At 32.7% G+C, this 18,138-nt stretch overlaps 2 protein-coding genes across 6 annotated transcripts in view; both read right to left on the bottom strand.

Moving 5' to 3' along the window:
- The window catches only part of LOC139097678 (uncharacterized), an 87,485-nt gene extending 75,658 nt beyond the window's left edge, over positions 1-11,827 (bottom strand). Inside the window, exons 1-2 of one of the 5 annotated variants that reach the window (XM_070649588.1) lie at positions 11,478-11,827; positions 4,689-5,258 (exon numbers count right to left, since the gene is read on the bottom strand). In XM_070649588.1, the coding sequence (XP_070505689.1) occupies positions 4,689-4,877 (189 nt within the window). In that variant the 5' untranslated portion in view covers positions 4,878-5,258; positions 11,478-11,827. The remainder of the gene's footprint in view (positions 1-4,688; positions 5,259-11,477) is intronic. The other 4 variants (XM_070649587.1, XM_070649586.1, XM_070649589.1 and 1 more) reach the window with 4 other exon arrangements.
- A 1,497-nt stretch (positions 11,828-13,324) lies between these two features.
- LOC139097671 (intraflagellar transport protein 74 homolog) lies at positions 13,325-17,597 on the bottom strand. The gene is made up of 6 exons (XM_070649580.1): positions 17,478-17,597; positions 16,855-17,110; positions 15,726-16,445; positions 14,560-14,969; positions 13,507-13,620; positions 13,325-13,429 (listed from the first exon to the last, which is right to left on the bottom strand). The coding sequence occupies exons 1-6, from the start codon at positions 17,595-17,597 to the stop codon at positions 13,325-13,327; spliced, it is 1,725 nt and encodes a 574-aa protein (XP_070505681.1).
- Positions 17,598-18,138: the final 541 nt, after the last annotated feature.

Here is an 18,138-nt window from a genome sequence, read left to right as displayed (position 1 = left end):
AGCTTAAGGAATTTCCGAGCAATGTGATGTGCCAAAGAAAAATAAAAATTCTTGATCAGTAATTTGACTTGCTAGTAAGTGTAGAGGAGGCATAGATTTTAATTTCAGGATAGCGTTTTGTAGTTAATGCTTCAGTGTCTAGTAATTACCAGAAAGAGATCAACAACGCCTCCGTAAGTCCATTCATTTGACCAATCATGCAGCAGAAAATTATCATAGTCAGATCCAGAGCAAACCACTTTTCGTGGACGAAAACAGCCATCACGATGCCGTCATGGCTACTTCAGGATTTAACGTTACTATGACTATATCTGTGATCTAGAGGAAATGTTGCACTGTCTCGAAAAGTTTTTCAGAGATTCAAGCAAAACTTTACCAACAGATGAGTCTGAGCCTTGAAAATTGCAAAGAATTGCAAAAAGGGATGAGTTTTTAAATTTTAACTTTTAATTTTTTCAATTTTTTTTAAGTGGAAAGTAAACAAGAAGAAAGAGGCTTTAAAAGGCTTAAGAAGTTCATCTCTGCGGTGTGTTGATGCCTGATTCCTGAAGAAAAAGCACTTTAATCTGAAGCTTTAGTTTTTAATATCAAGTGCATTGTAAATAGTAAACGATTATGCTTTATAACTTTAATAAGGGTTATGAAATAGTTTGGTATCTGTGGTTAATTTGTTCTGAGTTTTGGAAACTTACTTTTTCGATTTTATAGAATACGAATATTCTCATTAAATGATTTGAGCCTGTTCTTAGAGTCAAAGAGACAAAGAGCATGACTTTGTCCACAAAATGTAGCATACTTAATTGTTTTGATTGAGTATATTCATGAGTACGCTCATTTAGGTGATTCTACTCAATGTCTGTTAGGATTCACAAATTTAGTCATATTTCCTTCATTATTATCAAGTCACAAACCAAAACTTCATCATCAAAAATCCTTTAACTAAGTAGTTCAGTGCCATTAAAGTCAAATATTCAATCTTCTTCATTTCCGTCTCGCACCATTAATCCTACGACATCTTCTCATGCTTATTATTCATCTTATTTCATTTTTTTCTTCCTCGACCCTGGACATTTATCGATGAGACAATCAGACATTAAGCAAAATACAGTCATTTAATGATAAAGCAAAAGTCCATTAAGTATAATCATAAAAGAGATGAAACTTTCTTCCTGCATCCTTTTAAGACTTATTTATTCTTTATCATTATGTGACCATAACAACAACAAGACTAGTTAGTAGTCTGACTTTGTACGACGTACGGTCATTGCCGTAATTTATCTTTTTTAATTAATCATTCTTGTTTATGGGCTTGGGATTGTTTGGTGGAAAATGAGGAATAATTGGTTGGACTTTTTGGGAGTTGTTGTGATTTAAGAAGGTGACATGAAAGCTTGGTGGTCCAAAAGAAGGTTTGAGAGCCTAAATTGAAGGTTTGGTGGCTCAAGATGAATGCTTCTTGGCACTGAAGGCTTAGTAGCCTAAATTGAGGGTTAATGGCTAAAATTTAAAGCCTGGTGACTTAAAATCAAGGCTAAATTGAAGGTTTGGTGGCTCAAAATGAAGGATTGGTGTCCCCATCCTCAAAAAGTTCTAGTTACGCCTGGAAAAAAATCATGTGTTTTATTTAAAATATGCTTAGAATTTCAATAAAAAGCCCTTCAGGTTATACAGGACCAAAATCCAATTTCATGATAAACATGACAAATTCCGAAGACATTAAAACATTCTACTTCCAAAAAGTCATCCCTAACATTCTAATCCGAAATCTTAAATGAATTAATTCCTTCTTAAAACAAACAAAAGACGAAGCAAGGCATGAGATAATAACAAAGACCATCTCTTAACACAAAAAAAGAGAGAGCAAATGACAATATTTGTAAAGGTCAACAGTCCAAAGGTAATGAAGAAATGTTTAAGGAGATAAAGAGATTCTTAAAAAAAATGAGAGAAAATTGTTTAATTTATCCCTGAAGAAAGGAAAAGAAAAAACGTGAAGCACAAAGTAAAGACATTCCATTCGGTTCTTTAGAAAATGAAGCACGTGCTGTTATTATCCAAAAAACTTTGAGACTTTTTTGCTTCCTACAATGTTTTTTATCATAAAAATTCATGAGCTTCTTCTGTGAAATTCAGATTTCGTTTCATCTTCGATGAGGAATTCGGAAGCGACAAATGAGAAAATATTCTTGGAAAAATGATAATCAATGATCTGTGCCTATCGATATGGCTTTAATATGTGTTAAAACTTTTGTAGGAAATGGAATTTTATTTAAGGATTTTTGAGATGGATGGGAATTGGATTTTAGTTACTGATTGTGTTTTTTGAGCAAAGTTGAATTTGGGATATCGAGCCTTATATATAGGCATACCTAACAATTTGAAAATAAGGCATCTATGACCGAATATTTTGGCAACAGATCGAAAATCTGTATTAATTTTCTGTTCATATGTGGGTTCGATTACCATCAAAGACCACAGGATCAAGACACTCCACTGGAGCTGGACTCCCAAAAAAAAGTGGAATCTCAGACTCCATGGACTTTTTGGAATTTAAGAGTCCGAACTCCCAAAATCCTGCCAATTCTGTCGATATGACGAAGATTTGCACAATGCTGTCGCTTTGGCCATGCTATTGGCGATGAGGAAGCGATACAAAATGTAACTAATAACATAATCGATTCAAAATGAAGAGCAAAGCTTGAATTTATGTTATGGACATCAAGAATTTGAGAGTTTGAGAATTTTTCCTAGCAAATCCTAGCCAATTAAGAATTTCATTTAAATGGCAGGTGGTAGAGGGCTGACTTTAAACCTAAAAACCTTTAAAATTGTCACAAAACACTCCACAAAATTAATTTTAAATTTTCAGTATGGGTCATGTTTTTGCCACTCAAAAAATCCCTTTGAAATCATTACAAAATATCAACAAAACCTTCTTGGAAATGAATTTAAATTCATTTTAGAGGTAAATTTAATATTTAAGCTTCCAAAAGTAAATCAAAAGCATCAAATGAAAATTGGTCAAAGCTTTAAAAATGATGTCAAATAGAAAATAATTCTAGGAATTAAAATCAATTTGCTGAAGCTGGTCATGGTTATTAATTGAACATAAATTGGTATTTAGAGCAAAAAATTTAGGTTTTAAAAATAAATTTAGAGCATTTAAGCTGTAGATGTGGATTTGGGGGTATTCAGCCTGACAATTAGACCTTTATGCCTCATACCAGATTGTAATCATTTCAATTAAATAATCATAAAAATTTCAATTTTGAAACCTTAATTGCCTTTAATTTCCAAGAATAAATCAAACAATCTGATGCCATCCTGACCGTGTCACCAAGTCAACAAGAAGCAATTAAGAAGAAAACAATAACAAGCCAATATCAATTATTTCAATTATTGTCATACCAAAATGTAGTGTTTTATTGGCTTCTTAAATATTTTCCATTAAAATGATTTCTCAGAAGTTTTACGAGATTGCAAACTTTATAGACCTTGAAAAATCACAAAATTCTCTTCATGATTTACCATAAATAAATTTTCTCATGGTAATAAAATAAACCTTTTTGTAATTAAATTTTCGGGTCAACAATATTAAAATTTTAAAATATCCGGAACCTTAAAAGTTTACTTCATTTTTGGGTAAGGAAGTTCATTAAATAGATATGAAGAAGAAGTAACAAAAAAAAAGTAGCAAAAATATTTTCGTCCATTAAAAATTGTTTAAAGATTTATAACACAGGACAGGTTAAAGCTACTCGACTGCTTGTTGGATGATAAAAATCTTGAAAGTCAATAAAATATCATTGTCCCTTAATGTATTTAATTACATCAACATTTTTTACTGCTTTTAATGACGATGGCAAGTGTAGCGATGTGAAAATGAAGAGACTTAATGACTGTGAATGGAGAGTGAAATGAGAAGTGAACAAGGGATGGGAAATGGAAGTAAAATGTGTGAAGGTAAGTGTGCATTAAATTTTGTTTGAGTTGGAGTTTAGGAACTAGTCAAAGTTTGAAGTCTGGTTAGTTTCTATAGAATTTTGAGTATGCTCGAATTTGGAAGAGTTTAATACTTCAAAATTCGTGTCATATCCAGTTTGATATTGAAAATTTGCAAGCAATAGAGCCAGTTTTAGGTAACATCTGAGAGATGCCAGGAATCTGTACGGTCAGTGAAATAAGTCAGTAAGTAAAGCTAGTTTAAAAGCATTTTAGGAATTGGAACTGATAATTGATCAGTTAAAGCTTAATTTTGAGCATACTTAACCTCAAAATCCAGTGCATTAAACAAAGTCTTAGAACGGAATGCATAGAACAGTTCAAATATCTGAAATTCATATTGCTGGTGGCTTGATATCGCCAAAATCACAAAAAATGTGTTAAAATTGAAAACCCGACTTCGCCCATATCTAAAACCCTCGCAAAATTTCATCAAATTGTTACCCATAACGTTATAAGGTTGGTTATCATCAGCAGCCAACGGCGACAGCCGATATTATCTAACAGGTCAACACTAATACCAGCCAGTCGCCGTTGACTGCCGATTGTAGAAGACAAGAAATTACCAAAGTCGAATGTCAACTCTGAAACCAATTGCTGGTAAAATTCCGAGTCTCAATACCCTTAATAATCCCTAATATACAGCATTTAGCCACATTTAGCATTTTTATCAAATTTTTACTCACCTTCTCCTCATGCTCACTCTCCAATTTCTCAAACAAAACAGCTCCAAATACGCAATAAGCAACAACAACTGCTATAAGTGTAACATGTGAAAAAACACATGAAAAAACTTTCCACGAGACACATAGACATGTCACACATTTACTACGCGGCACAGGCTCTTCAACCTCGTATTTACTACGCATCGACATATTTTTTTTGTGCTGCTTAATGTCACTTATTGCCTATATTTTTGTCACTATCAATAGTGTGATAGACGAGAAATTTATGAGATTTTCGTATCACCATGTGACAATATTAAAATATTTTTTTTATGCTTCTTTCCTTCCCACAACCTCAATTTTTTTATATTTTTTTTGATTTCACTTTAATTCTTCTTCACATTCATGCACAGATTCTTTGAATATATATTCTCAAAAATTTATTGAATTCACATCTCACATGTCTCTAGTATCTCCCCCACATCCGCATCCCTTACTTTTTAAGAAGTTGAAAAATTCGATTTTTTAACACACATTTTTTTTCCTATCCATTTTATGGAAATCACGACAATGCCATATTGCCTTTTTATGCTGAAAAAAATTCTTTTTTTGTCTTCTTATTTTCACATCACCATACTGTCATGAAATGATGCTGATTTTAATGTTCATCTAGTAGAAAAACTGTAGGGAGAGGACACAAAAAAAAAGTTGGAAGGTTGTTGGTGGAAAAAAATGTAAAGTTTGAGTTGGGTCGATAGAAAGTTACGAAATTTATATCCACTGATATTTATAGAATTTTTTTATTCTACTGTGTGGATATAAAGTCGACGGAAAGTTTATTTTGAAATAGTAAATTAAAAAGAAATTTCCTGAATGGGATTTTGAAAGCGAAATGAGGACAGTTGGATGAGCATGAAAAAATAATCAATGAAAATTTTTTATTGTCACGGTTCATTGACATTTTGAGAATTGGCGGATAATGTTGAAAGAGAATTTGCCAATGAACTGTTAAATTAATATTATAGAGTGTCAACGTTGGTGGGAGTAATTGAATAAAAGAATTGATAATAAGACAGAGCAATGACATAAAAATTATAGAAGCTGTCTATTGTATCTGATACTCTATTGAAACTTAAAACCTATCCAACTGCTTTAAAACTAAAATATCTTCAGACGGAATCGAAAGCGAAACATCTCTTGACTGTCTCGATTGCGATTTCAAGAATTTGTTGTAGATGCTCTTCTAAGTAGAGTCATGGAATATGACTGTTGAAGACAAGAGCGATCTTAGTGAGTTTGAAATGAAGATCTTGGGAGTTATCTATCAAAAAAGGACGTATTCAAAAAAAGAAGCAACAAAGAATTGTATTAGCTTAATAGAGGAACTGATATTGCACAACGAATCAATGTCAACCAGTTCAGTTGAGCTAGCCATGCTGTTGAGAGGCCTATTGAAGCTTCAACTAATAAAGTCCTCATGCTAATTTGAAAGACGGCAGGTTATCACGCGAGTGGCCAAAGAACTCATAGAAAGACGCTGTCGATAGAAATTGGAATGCATTTGACATCCGTAACTGGCAAGCGGAAATTATTCAGCGATAGAGCCAGATTCAGACTCAAACTAAGGTATGCCATGGATCATAATCGATTTGCATGCTTAGTGAAGTAAGTAAGCCTCCTCTAAGAGTGTTACGTAATAAGTTAAAAGGTAGACGAAATTTTTGAATTTTAATTGACTGAAACTCGTATAATTTGAGTTCTTATCTCATTAGTAATTTGGACGTTCAATACTGGGTCTTATTGAATTGAATGCCATTCGAGTTGTAATCCTTGAATTCAGTATTCTGTAATTTCAATATTGAATAATTTTGAAGCATTAATAATGATGATAAAGCAATGGACATCTAAGTTATGACAACATTTTAATTTTTAAGATGTGGAATGAATGAAACTTCAAATTAATTGACTTATATCATTAGAAAACATCCTTATTCAAAACCATCAATGACATCCCTTGAACATTCATAAAAATATATGCACAAAGCGTATGCAGCCCTTCCAATTTGCGCATAATGACTCGAATAATTTCTAATTTATCCTAATTGCCTCATTGAAATCTCATTAAGATTCACTTCAAATCATGAAGCGTATGGATATAAAAACACATATTATACATTACATGAGATGAGATGAAAAATTTAATTGACTATTGAGATTTCCTTCCGCTTTGGAAATTGCTAGAGAAATAATTTAAAAAAGTAAATTCTATCTTCATTTTTAGCATAAATGACGAAAATTTGTTCTCATTAATTTACTTATGCTGAAAGTACATCCTCAAAGGAAATAGTCTAGAAGATTAATGGTAAATGAAAATAACCATGTAATTAAGTTGGAAGGAAAGAAGGAGAAAAGTATGAAAGGTCAGGTTACTGTTGACTAAAATTATACGAGCTAGAGGCATTGCAGTCAAATTTTATATGGAATGGATTCAGAGTTGTTGGAAACTGAATATATGATATTATTTTCTATCTCGTGCTGCTCAAGGTCTCCATTTGTAAGCCATACGGAGTTTGGAGTTCGTTTGGAATTCGTGTCGACTTCATATGGACTCCTCTTTCTAATCTGAGTCGCTTGGGTTTTTGGAATTTTTAAATGATTTTCAGAAAATTTGAAATGCGAGCTAATATACTGTAGACCGTTATGCGATACGATTGCACAAGCTCTTTCACTGCCAGAGATGATATGTTGAGATAAATGAATATGTTTAGTAGAATTTGGAGAATCTTTGGAGTACTTGAACCGACCTAAACATACAGAATGCCCCAAACACCACAACGTGTTCACCAGGTTACGACTAGGTGCCTGTACTAACGGTTAGACTAGACATCGACCTGATTCTACGTCTGGACTAATTTCTAATCATATTTATGGCATATAATGCGATTCATTGAATTGTGCAGCTCGGAATCAAATTCAAAATTTTATTAAATTTTAATCGATTTTCTAACAATCTATGACAGTTGTGGGCAACCTGTAGACACTCTAGTGAGCCTCCAAAAATTATTGGAAATGTTATGAACCATGTATCGTGCAGTTTCGGTTCCAAACAGACTAGAAACTTCTTATGGCTTCCAAATGGAGACTTTAAGTAGCACAAGATAGAAAACAATGCTTGTATATGTGCAGTTTCGGTCAAGGCTTACCATCAAGATGTGCCGTGACTAAAAAATGGCTGCCCACTACTGTTCCATGAGAAAGTGTAAGGTCATATGTCCTCCCTCACTATGAAACACAATAATAGCAAACTATCATCTTGACCTTCACAAGCAACTCCTACACCTAAATGCTTAAATCCTCTCCTAACAACATAAGACTTCCGCCTCATCTGTATTCATAAACAAGCAAAACAAGAGAAAATTAACTTCCTGAATTCACAATTTTTCAAAAATAGAATCTCCTACCGAAGTGTTCTTGCATAGGACATCATTTTATAGCATTATACAATTAATTATTTACGACGATATAGCACTTTTTTTTCATGTCGTGAATTAAAGAGCTTTAAGTGAATGAAATCAGAAGCGAATGAAGATGAGGAATGGAGGAAAGAAAAAAAAAATCCAATTTCGAGGCGCTGCTTCAGACATATTGTGTAACAGAAGACAAAAATTAATTAATTAATTATGATTTGTTTTTTCGTGAATGTGCAGAATGGAAAATACGACATTTGAGTTCCAATTATAGAACAGTAAGGAATGTTGAAGACGGAGGAGTTTATTGGCAGTGCTATGCTGGTTGATTCGGTGGGGATTTGATGTAAATATGAAGGAATTGCTTTAATATTGAACTTTTTAAAGATGAATCCTGTAAGATTCTATAAATCAAGCTAGTTTTGTTGGAATCAGCGATTAAGATTCCATACTTATTTCCCTTAATCATCCACATTACCATAAACTCCAGTTTCCAAGCAAAATCCAATTTCATGATTAATTCTTCTTAGTTTTATGTATCCCAGTAACAAATGTAATGCGCATATCCATATAAAATAGATCCTTTTATATTATTTGATTTCAATTGAGTTTTTTTCTAATTCATTTCATTAATCAAGTGTATGCTTTTATGCTCGATACTATAACATGACACACGTGGATGAGGTAATGAAATAACAACATAAATACTGACGCTACATGTGTATTTAAGGCTTCTTGAATGTTTTCCGATATGGAATAATATGAAGAAAAAAAAAAGTTGTGAACTAAATCTGAAATTAATTAATTTTCACGCAATTCGTCGAATTTATTTTAATAAATTGTTTGCAAATTTTGGTATTTAGGTATTTTGGAATGGATTTTGAATAAGCTGTAATTAGATTTTATTGATTTTGCTTTATTGAAGCTATTCTGAGCAATGTAGAGCTTATGGTGTCATTAGGCTATGACCCGAATGACAAAGAGCAAATGAAAGAGGCTCTTATTTTTGACAGCCATATGGACGCCAAATGGAGGCGGCTTGCATGTGGTATTCATAAAAGAAGTTTAGTGGAGTCTCAAACGTTCTTTGGCAGAGTCTTTATAATTTGTGTCATTCGGGAAAGTATATTTTGCAGGTGCGGAGCCATCAGGTAGTCAGGGAGAGGATTTTAACAATTAGATTTCAGTTTGATTAAGATTTCAAGTCAGACATTATTGCAAAAGTCATAAAAATTTTAGTTTTTACGATTTTTTCAATATTTCAATTCATAAACTATTAAAATCAAGTTTTATGTGATATTGCTGGATGAGCAAGAAGTTTATCGATTCCTCAACATAATGCTACCTAATCTAGTAAAATCAGCTTTATGAATGAGTTCTAATATTTAATTTTAACCAAAATAACTTCATAAATTTGATTAACCTAATAAAATCTTTCTACTTTAAAACTTCTACTTTACCGGATTCTTCATACAGCACGTGCTTAGTAGAGCACAAACTCGATTGGTTTTCATCATAAACTTGCTTGCATCAAACCTCAAAAACAACATTAAATAGCTACCGTAAAAGTATAAATTCGATTATTGAGATCATTCTGATTGAGTCGTTTTGCACACGCAACAAATGTTTGTGAGAATTTTGGTAATATTAGGCTTGATGAAATGAAGAGGAAAGGCGTTCATATGCTACTGTCTAATCAGGAGTATCGTATAGTCAGTAGACTATTCAAATCTTCTATTTTGGTAGTTGAAAATGCACAAATCATCATTTCATTCAAAATTATCAGATTTAATTTCATAAATTTAAAATTTATTAATGAAATTTATGAATTAAATCTTTTTTTAATTTAATGAAAAAACATGAAAAACTTTCCAGACAAGAATTTAATTAAACGGTTCAAAAAACTCTCAGCTTTTTAAATACTTTTATAAATATCGCAATTCACTCATGTACGTAATCCTTTCAACTCTCTCTCGCTTCCAAATGTATTTTAAAATTCATTCATCGAATTTTGATATTAAACAGATGAATCAGATTTCTCTTCAGAACATCCACGAGAGTTCAGCGTGTTTAATTTTAAATATTTGCAAACAGATTCTTATTATATAAATAGAACATTTGTTTGAAAAAGGGTTTTAAGCTTATGTTCAAGATATCATTTTCAATTGTCAATGAGATTTTTGTATTATATCCAAAAATATCAAATCTCAACTAAATCTGAATAAAAATGTCAATAAGATGTATTGAGAATTGTTTTTAGAGATTTAATGTGAAATATTGAGATTTTTAGATGCTTAAGGATTCCTACAATGTGATTTTAGCAGAAAATGTATTTTTTAGCGAGTGGATTGTTATTGAATTGTTTTGATAAATCTTAACGTTGTGACTTCTTGCAGACTTTTTGAGGTTTTAGAATTGAAAGGACAAGTCAAAATGTTTGTTGTATTCTTAAACATTTCTATTAATTTTGAAACCAATCACTTTAACTAAACTGAGTTCATGCTGATTTAAAATCTTCTTTTATGCCTGGGTCTTTAATTAAGAGCATTTGTCTATAATGTTCGTAGCAAAAATAAAACAAGATTGAAGTTTGGCATCGGAAATTCGAGTAGGCAGGATTTTATTTGGGTTTTTCGTTAAGGCGGCACTAAACTTAGAATCAATTGACAGTCGCTTGACGAAAACATCCACATTTGCCAATTGATTGTCACTTAGTTCTAAGTATACACGGTGGTCAATCGATACAAAATCCTTCACCAGATCAACAAGAATCTGGAATGATTTAAACCGACACTATGTCAGAGTCACCCGAGTCTGGGACCGGATTTTTGATCGATCAACCAATTCATCGTGATGGCAACATTTCAAAATGTGTAGATCAAGGTTGTATGTCTAATTCCAAGGAAGAGTAGTGTCATCTAGACCTATCCGCTCAGGTTGATATAAACTTTAATTGTTCTTAGAACTAGATACACATATAGTCCTCTAAAAAACCTTTTCACTCATGAATGAATACCTAAATTCACAAATTCAACAATATTTCAGATAAGTAGTTTAAATGAAAACAGTAAAAATTTGTCAATTCTAATAGTGAAACCGGCAAATCTTTTAAAAATCAATGACCAACCACAACAATTCCTCACATCAACTATGAACAATCAGCGGAAATGTTTTAACAAATGAAGATCAAAAGAATTTTCATAAAAAAAACTGCACGTTGAAAGCAATTTTTGATAGATCATTGACAGACAACAGTATTGGCATGTGTCGTGTTTCATAAAAGGAACAAAATTGTAAACAAAAATCAGGTCTTTCACTCAGAGTAAAAAACTAGTAAATTTACATTTCAAGATTCGCTCTTTATGTTGAATTTTGTAATAATTCTCTTTAAATTCTCAACACTTTTCAGCTCAGCAAGATCACTGTGGTGAATATTCTATCACAAAATAATTGAGAGAACCTTAATTTGAGAGAAATTTTCTTTTTTCACAAATTTTCACATTTTTTTTTTTCTTCTCACATAATAGTGAAAAAATTGAAATTTTATTAAAACCGACACTTAATTCCACTCAATTTCCAATGTCACAAATATTTTATTGACCACAAAAATGTTTTATTTCACAATAAATCAAATATAAATTTTAAAACAATTTCGACATAATATTGGAATTTATTTTAATATTTCCGGAATTTTGAAAACGAGGAGAATAAAAAAATGCTAATTTTCATACCGATCGCCGTTGTGGAACTAAAAATGAAAATTTTTATGAAAATTATGAGATGAGAACGTGTACAGCATGTGAGAGAGTGATCATTTCTGTCTGATCATTTTCATCTTCATTGAGAAAATTTTCAAAAGTATTTGTGAGAATTTTCTTAGTTTTTTCGGATAGAAAAGAAAGTGAAAATTTTGTGTAAAGCGCAACACACGACGTGTTGATTGAGTCAGCAATTAAAATTTCAAAACACTGCAGGGGCTGTTTTTATCGTGGTTAATTTATTTTTTGTTTGTTAATTGTTAGGTCAATATTTGCGAATCTGGAATTTTTTTTTAATCGATTTTCAAGTAAATTTTTACAGATGAAAATTAATGAAAAAGCTGGAAAATCTCTTTGATCAATATGAACTTATGTGAATTTTTAATTTACTTGCTTTTGGGTTTAATTGAAATTTCTTTGATGGAAGTTGAAAAATTAATTAATTTTACACATCATATTTTATTTAATTCTTAAGTCAAGTGTACTCCAGTGGTGGACAACCTGTTGTATTTTGCGGCTCATCTTAGTGGTTATCCTTGATCAAAACCACACGTGACATATGGCTTATGTCATTTCCAAACATTATTGACGACATTCAAAAGTGTTGTGACACACAGGTTGCCCACAACTGATCCACCCCGATAGCTGAAAATCAATGATGAAAGGTAAATAGCTGGGAATTATGGAAGAGGTATGAATGCAGAAAATTCAATCATTTTTAATTTGATTTGAAATTGACAATTAGCTTGAAATTTAATGCATGTTCACATTGAATCTCTCCTAGATGAGCTCACATGATTAGATGTATCAAAAACTGCTGGTCTGAAAGAAAAAGTATTATTTCGAATTAAGGATCCCGAGGAGGTACTTGGTTCAAGTTCTAAGATTTCGAGACGTACGCTCCTATCACTATCTCCAGTTCCAAGGCCCAAGGTATACCAATGCAACCTACCTAGCCATAATTAATGTGTCGCAAATACATAAATCAAATTGGTGTGATTAAACTCGTATACGATTAGACTTTCCATCGGATCAAAACCTCGGTCATTAGGAACGATTGATCGATTCTCTATACACTACGCCATTAGTATGCTTTCGCTGCCTCAGGGGTTAATCAACTTTACGGCAAACTGTTATATATCAATGGTCAAGTAGTTAGAACGTGTGACTACCGTTCTGACGACCCGGGTTCTATCTTAGGGAAAGTCTAGTCGGATTTGAGTGCTTTTCCGCTGTTTCTAGTAAAAAAAATAACAAAAGGGTTTCTAAGTTACTATTGCACTACCATTGAAAGACCATTACAGACATCCAATTTTTCACTCTACACATTAATTTCTTTATTTAATTCAAGTCAACTGATTCACAAAAAATGTTCAAATATAATCCTTGCTTAATACATCTCAAAACATAAATTCTATTGTATTTAAAATTTTCAATATTTATTTTGTGCTGAAATATTCAAATCATTTTTCAATAAATGATTGTAGTCGTTGACATTTTGCATTGCAGATTTCTTCAAATCTGAAAAGTCATATTCCTGAGTAAAGGAACAAAAAAATAAGGAAATAAAATTCAATAAAATTTAATCAAATTTAAAGTAATGTACATGCATACCTTATTCAAATCATCAACCGATGCTTGAAGTGATTTATTATCCTTCAATATGTCACTCAATTTTTCTTCCATGTGTGATATCTGACGATAAGTTTCATTGTTTCTTAAAGTATCCTGTAAAGTGTGTAAAATTTTGTTATTATTTAGATTGGTTTGGAGAGGAACATGAGCAGAAGAATGCCTTGAACTGCATTTTTGGACGTAAAATTGGGTCTGAATGAGTGTTTACGATGTAGCTAGAGGAACTTTGAGTCTAGTACGCCCTAATAGACAAAATGCATGCTTTCATGTTACATTAATACCATTACAGTACTTTAAAGCGTGCTCATTGCCTCAAGATTTGCCTTTAAGGGACAGTGACGTAATGGAGCTCTTGCGAATTGTATTGAGCTGTTCGGGGAAGTTTATTAGATTTATTTGAGATTGTTGAATAATTGATTTTAAGTAACGTTTTATGAACTTGGAAATCACATGACGTAAAAATGGCTCAAAATCCAAGTCTATTCCGACATGAGCTCTGGTCCAGAGCTCGAAATCGACTTGAATTATGTATGGAGTCAAGTTGATTTTAGTCGACTTTTTCATACAAAATTCGAGTTGACTTGGAGCAGCTCTGCTCTGATCTGAGGCCGGAATGAATCAAATCTGGCCTGATATCACAGTCATACCTGCCTGGTCCTGGATTCCATTAAATCTGGCCTATGCCCAGAATCACGCTAAGCCAAGTGCTTTCCGGGATAGTAGTTCGTAAATTACTAGACCAGACAGTAGTCATATGCTCTTCAGAATATAAATATTAAGTCTGATAGAAATGAAAATTCAACAATAAAACTGAATAAAAAACATAAAATCTCATGAATATTTAAAGTAAGCCAATAAATCTTTCATGTAGCATGAACTTACAAAATATCGAATAAATTCAATCAACATAAAAAAAAATTTGCATTTTACTTCTCGTATCAGTTCCTTTATCCAGTTATCATTCACAACTTTCTATCTTTAAATCAAATTTTCTCAATAATCCCAATCAGCATCAATTTTATTCAGTCTTACCTTAAGAGCTTTATATCTCTTTTCTGAATCCTCAACGACACTTTCTGTGACGCGCTTTTTATCCTTCAATTCCTGCAATGCTGTTGAAATTTCTTCGTATTTAATCGCATACTCATCTCTCAATAAATTCAAATTGCTGTATTTTCGTATGTCTTCCAATAAATTTCCTTCCGTATCTTTTAAATCGTCAAGTTGCTTCTTGATTCTCTTTTCTAAAATTTTCAACTGTTTTAATTGAATTTGTAGCTTTCGATACTCTTTGACTAATCCTTCTTGTGAATTTAAATTGTGGGAATTTTCATTTAATATTGATGTGCTGATTTTCATGTTACCGTCAACTTTTGAACTCATTCCTTGCAATGTGATCTGTTCGATTGCAAATGTTATTTGATTTTTGAGGTTTTCGACATCTGAAATAAAGTTTGAGGTTAGCAGGGTTGATATTTGGATTTTGGGGCATTGATTGAGACTTGTTAGTGAATCGGACGTCCTGAATGGAATAGAATGCGACTTGTGGTCCAGACTGCGAATAGTGGTCCAGACAGCAACTAGTGGACTACATGTATAGTTATACAAAATTAAAATGTCAAGCTTACTATAAGGTCGAACCAACGCGACCAGTCTCACTTTGGATACGTCCATGTCATATAATTTAATCACATTAATGACGGGGTGAGGACGGGGCATGACCAGACATATCAAGTCATGACTCTTTTCTGGGAGTTTCAATTTAAATTTGAGACAGTAAAATATGATCCAGAAGATCTTGTTCAGATGCAGTCATGGCAATCAACCAGAAAAGTAGGAAGAGTGCTTGTCAATCCTCATCCCTACTTTTAGGTGCTTTGTCAAGGGGAGACGCGTTTGGAGGTCAAACTTTAAACAATATTTTGACAAACATTGATCTAACGTGAAACGCACATTGCCCAGGTTAGCGTATCCCTAGGTTACTCTAGCTTGGGGCAAAATTTGTTAGAATCTAGAGCCACGTCAAGTTGTGGACACAATTTTCGATTTTTTCACGCTATGCGCTTGTTCAGTGAATATTCATAACATAATATCCATAGATGTCAATGAACTTTAGATGTCTAGTCTACACTAACAACTCTGCTTATGGAATTCTAATCTTGAATTAAAGTGGAACATGTGGGAATTTTTCAACTTACTCTGCTTCTCTCTTGTCATCTGGATCTGAAAAGTTTCCATAAAATTAGTCATCATTTCGTCTCGCTTCTTTAATTCACGAAATTTAACAAATCTTTCAGACGAACCCTCCTCTAAATCTTGCTCAATTTGACTCAATATCTCCCTCTTCTCGTGTAGCTGATCAGAAATAATTTTCATTTGCTTATTCATACTACTAATTGACTGATTATTCATTCGAACGTCACTTATCAACTTTTCTCGTTCTTGTGCTGGCGTCAAACGATTCATTTCCTCATCTTTTAATTGATTACGTTTAGCAGTTGTTTCACGTAATTTTGAATGTAGCTTAATTGCTTCCAAACGTGACTGTGAATTGATAACAGAGCTGCTTAATTTCTCCTTTTGCTTTATTGTTGACTCAATTTTTGCATGAATTTCTGTATTTTCTGATTTTAATTTCTCGCATATTATTTGATATTCACGGTATTTGTTTTGATCATCGGGGCTTAAAGCATAAATCAACTCATTAACTTTATTTTTCTCTGATTCAATTGCTTCAATTAATTGTTGATTTTGTGATTCTTTATTTTGTCGGTCTTTGAATATTTGCTCGAGTTGATTCTGTTGAATTTCATTTTTTTCACGGAAGGCGACAGCCTCGTTTTGAAGCTGTTGACGAGTTGCACCGGATGTTGTGCTGTCTAGAGCTAAGTTGATTTCTGACAAGGTTGAGTGGAGATCTGAAAGGCGAATTTTTGTAATTATTTTTTTTTTAAATCCAGGGGCCGATTCCCTCGGTACTGGTACGGTACAGTGTGGCACGGTATGACAGGGTGCGGTATAAGTACACCAATGATACAGTGGTACGGTATAATGGTACGATGGTACTGTAGTGGTACACCAATGGTATGGTATATGTATGGTATAGGTACTTCTATACCGTACCAATCTTATATCAATATCGTAAAATCGAACTTCTTTTCCGTACCCTCGGTGCACCACCAGTATACCATTGGAACGATCCAGGCATACCACCTCGTCATGCCAGGTTTATTAACGTACCATACCAGTGGTGGACCTATACCGTATCGTACCGAAGAATGCCGTCCCAGCACCGGAGAAATCGACCCAAGAATTCCAATAACTTACTCGACAACTCCTTTGCCTGATCCTTGACCTTCTTCTCGTACAACTTCTTCGCTGACGTTTCACGATCCAAATTTTTCTTCTCTTTCTTTAATTTCTCAACTTCCTGTAATATCTCTTGAACCTTCGATTGCAATAAAGCAATCCAATAGCGTTTATCTTTCACTTGTCGCATACTTGATGTTGCTGTACCAATACGTCCATAAGACGTTGTAATACCCGATAAGCCTTGTTGCGTTAAAGGACGATCAGATAAGCCCTTTTTTTATTGGAATAAATGAAGCAATATTTTTATTGTGGGTACGATAACTTTATATATGGATAAATTGTGTAAATATTTTTATAGGAGGATAAATTAATTTGTAATTGAGACTGGGTGGGTCAACAGAATTAAGAAGATTGATGAGAAATATTTTTTTATGAAAATTTAATGATTTGCATGTCGAATTTTTAATTACTTTATTGACCTCTGGGAAATTTTTGGTTCTTCTTATGAATCTTATGTTTTTGTAGAGATTTATGGATTTTAAGGCTTTTGGATGATTAATTAAGTATTCAAAGTAAATTAGGCAATTAAAAATGGTTCTTTAATTAATTTTTTAAGTCTAAAACTCAAAAATACTTACAATTTGAGATATTCCAATGTTTTTCGATGTATTTAGTCTATGCGTTGGCAGAGCACTTAATCTTGATGCTGTACCAATTCTAGACATCGGTCTTGTTGACGATGGTCGGGATGCTTCCATATCTATAAGCTTATTTTTCAATAAATTTAACTTTTAAAAATATTTTTTCAAGATAAAAAAAAATGCTTTTTTTAATGTTTGAATATTTGTGTTGCTATGGGAATAACACCGAGTACACAAGCGAAACATAGCTAAAAGCAATTTTTTATCGTTTTCTATGTATGTCTGGGGAACCTGTGTGTAAACAATATGCATATTGCATGTTTATTTTCAAGTATATGATAATATGGTTGTTATTTTGCTCTTTCTTTTGTTATTTATAGGAGCTATGCGGTTCTTTTTATGTCTTGGCGAAAATCTTGTTACGATGCTGTGAAGCGATTCAGTTCAAATTATGATGTTTGGATTTTAATTGTTTTTTGAGGTAAAATTTCAGTTTCTAAGGGACCGTTGACTTGTAAGATTATGCAAAGGATGAATATTTAGACACTTTTCAACCCTTCGTTAAGAAATGTCAATTTATTTTGCTTGAACTGTTATAAAATTGCTAAGTCCCTCCCCTTGAAAACCAAACGTAATAAATGAACGACTCAAAGTAAGC

Source organism: Chironomus tepperi, unplaced genomic scaffold (assembly GCF_022539635.2).
Source record: "Chironomus tepperi strain 1889 unplaced genomic scaffold, CSIRO-AGI_Ctep_v1 contig_427, whole genome shotgun sequence".
NCBI classification, from domain to species: domain Eukaryota; kingdom Metazoa; phylum Arthropoda; class Insecta; order Diptera; family Chironomidae; genus Chironomus; species Chironomus tepperi.
This window is presented reverse-complemented; position numbering and strand designations above follow the sequence as displayed.

What these genes read in the sequence shown, in the direction of transcription:
- LOC139097671 (XM_070649580.1), bottom strand. Translation starts at nt 17,597, where the DNA reads ATGGAAGCATCCCGACCATCGTCAACAAGACCGATGTCTAGAATTGGT. An exon ending in ACATTGGAATATCTCAAATT is followed by an intron (nt 17,111 to 17,477) that starts GTAAGTATTTTT and finishes CAATAAAAAAAG; the next exon opens with GGCTTATCTGATCGTCCTTT. An exon ending in AGAGATATAAAGCTCTTAAG is followed by an intron (nt 13,621 to 14,559) that starts GTAAGACTGAAT and finishes CACACTTTACAG; the next exon opens with GATACTTTAAGAAACAATGA.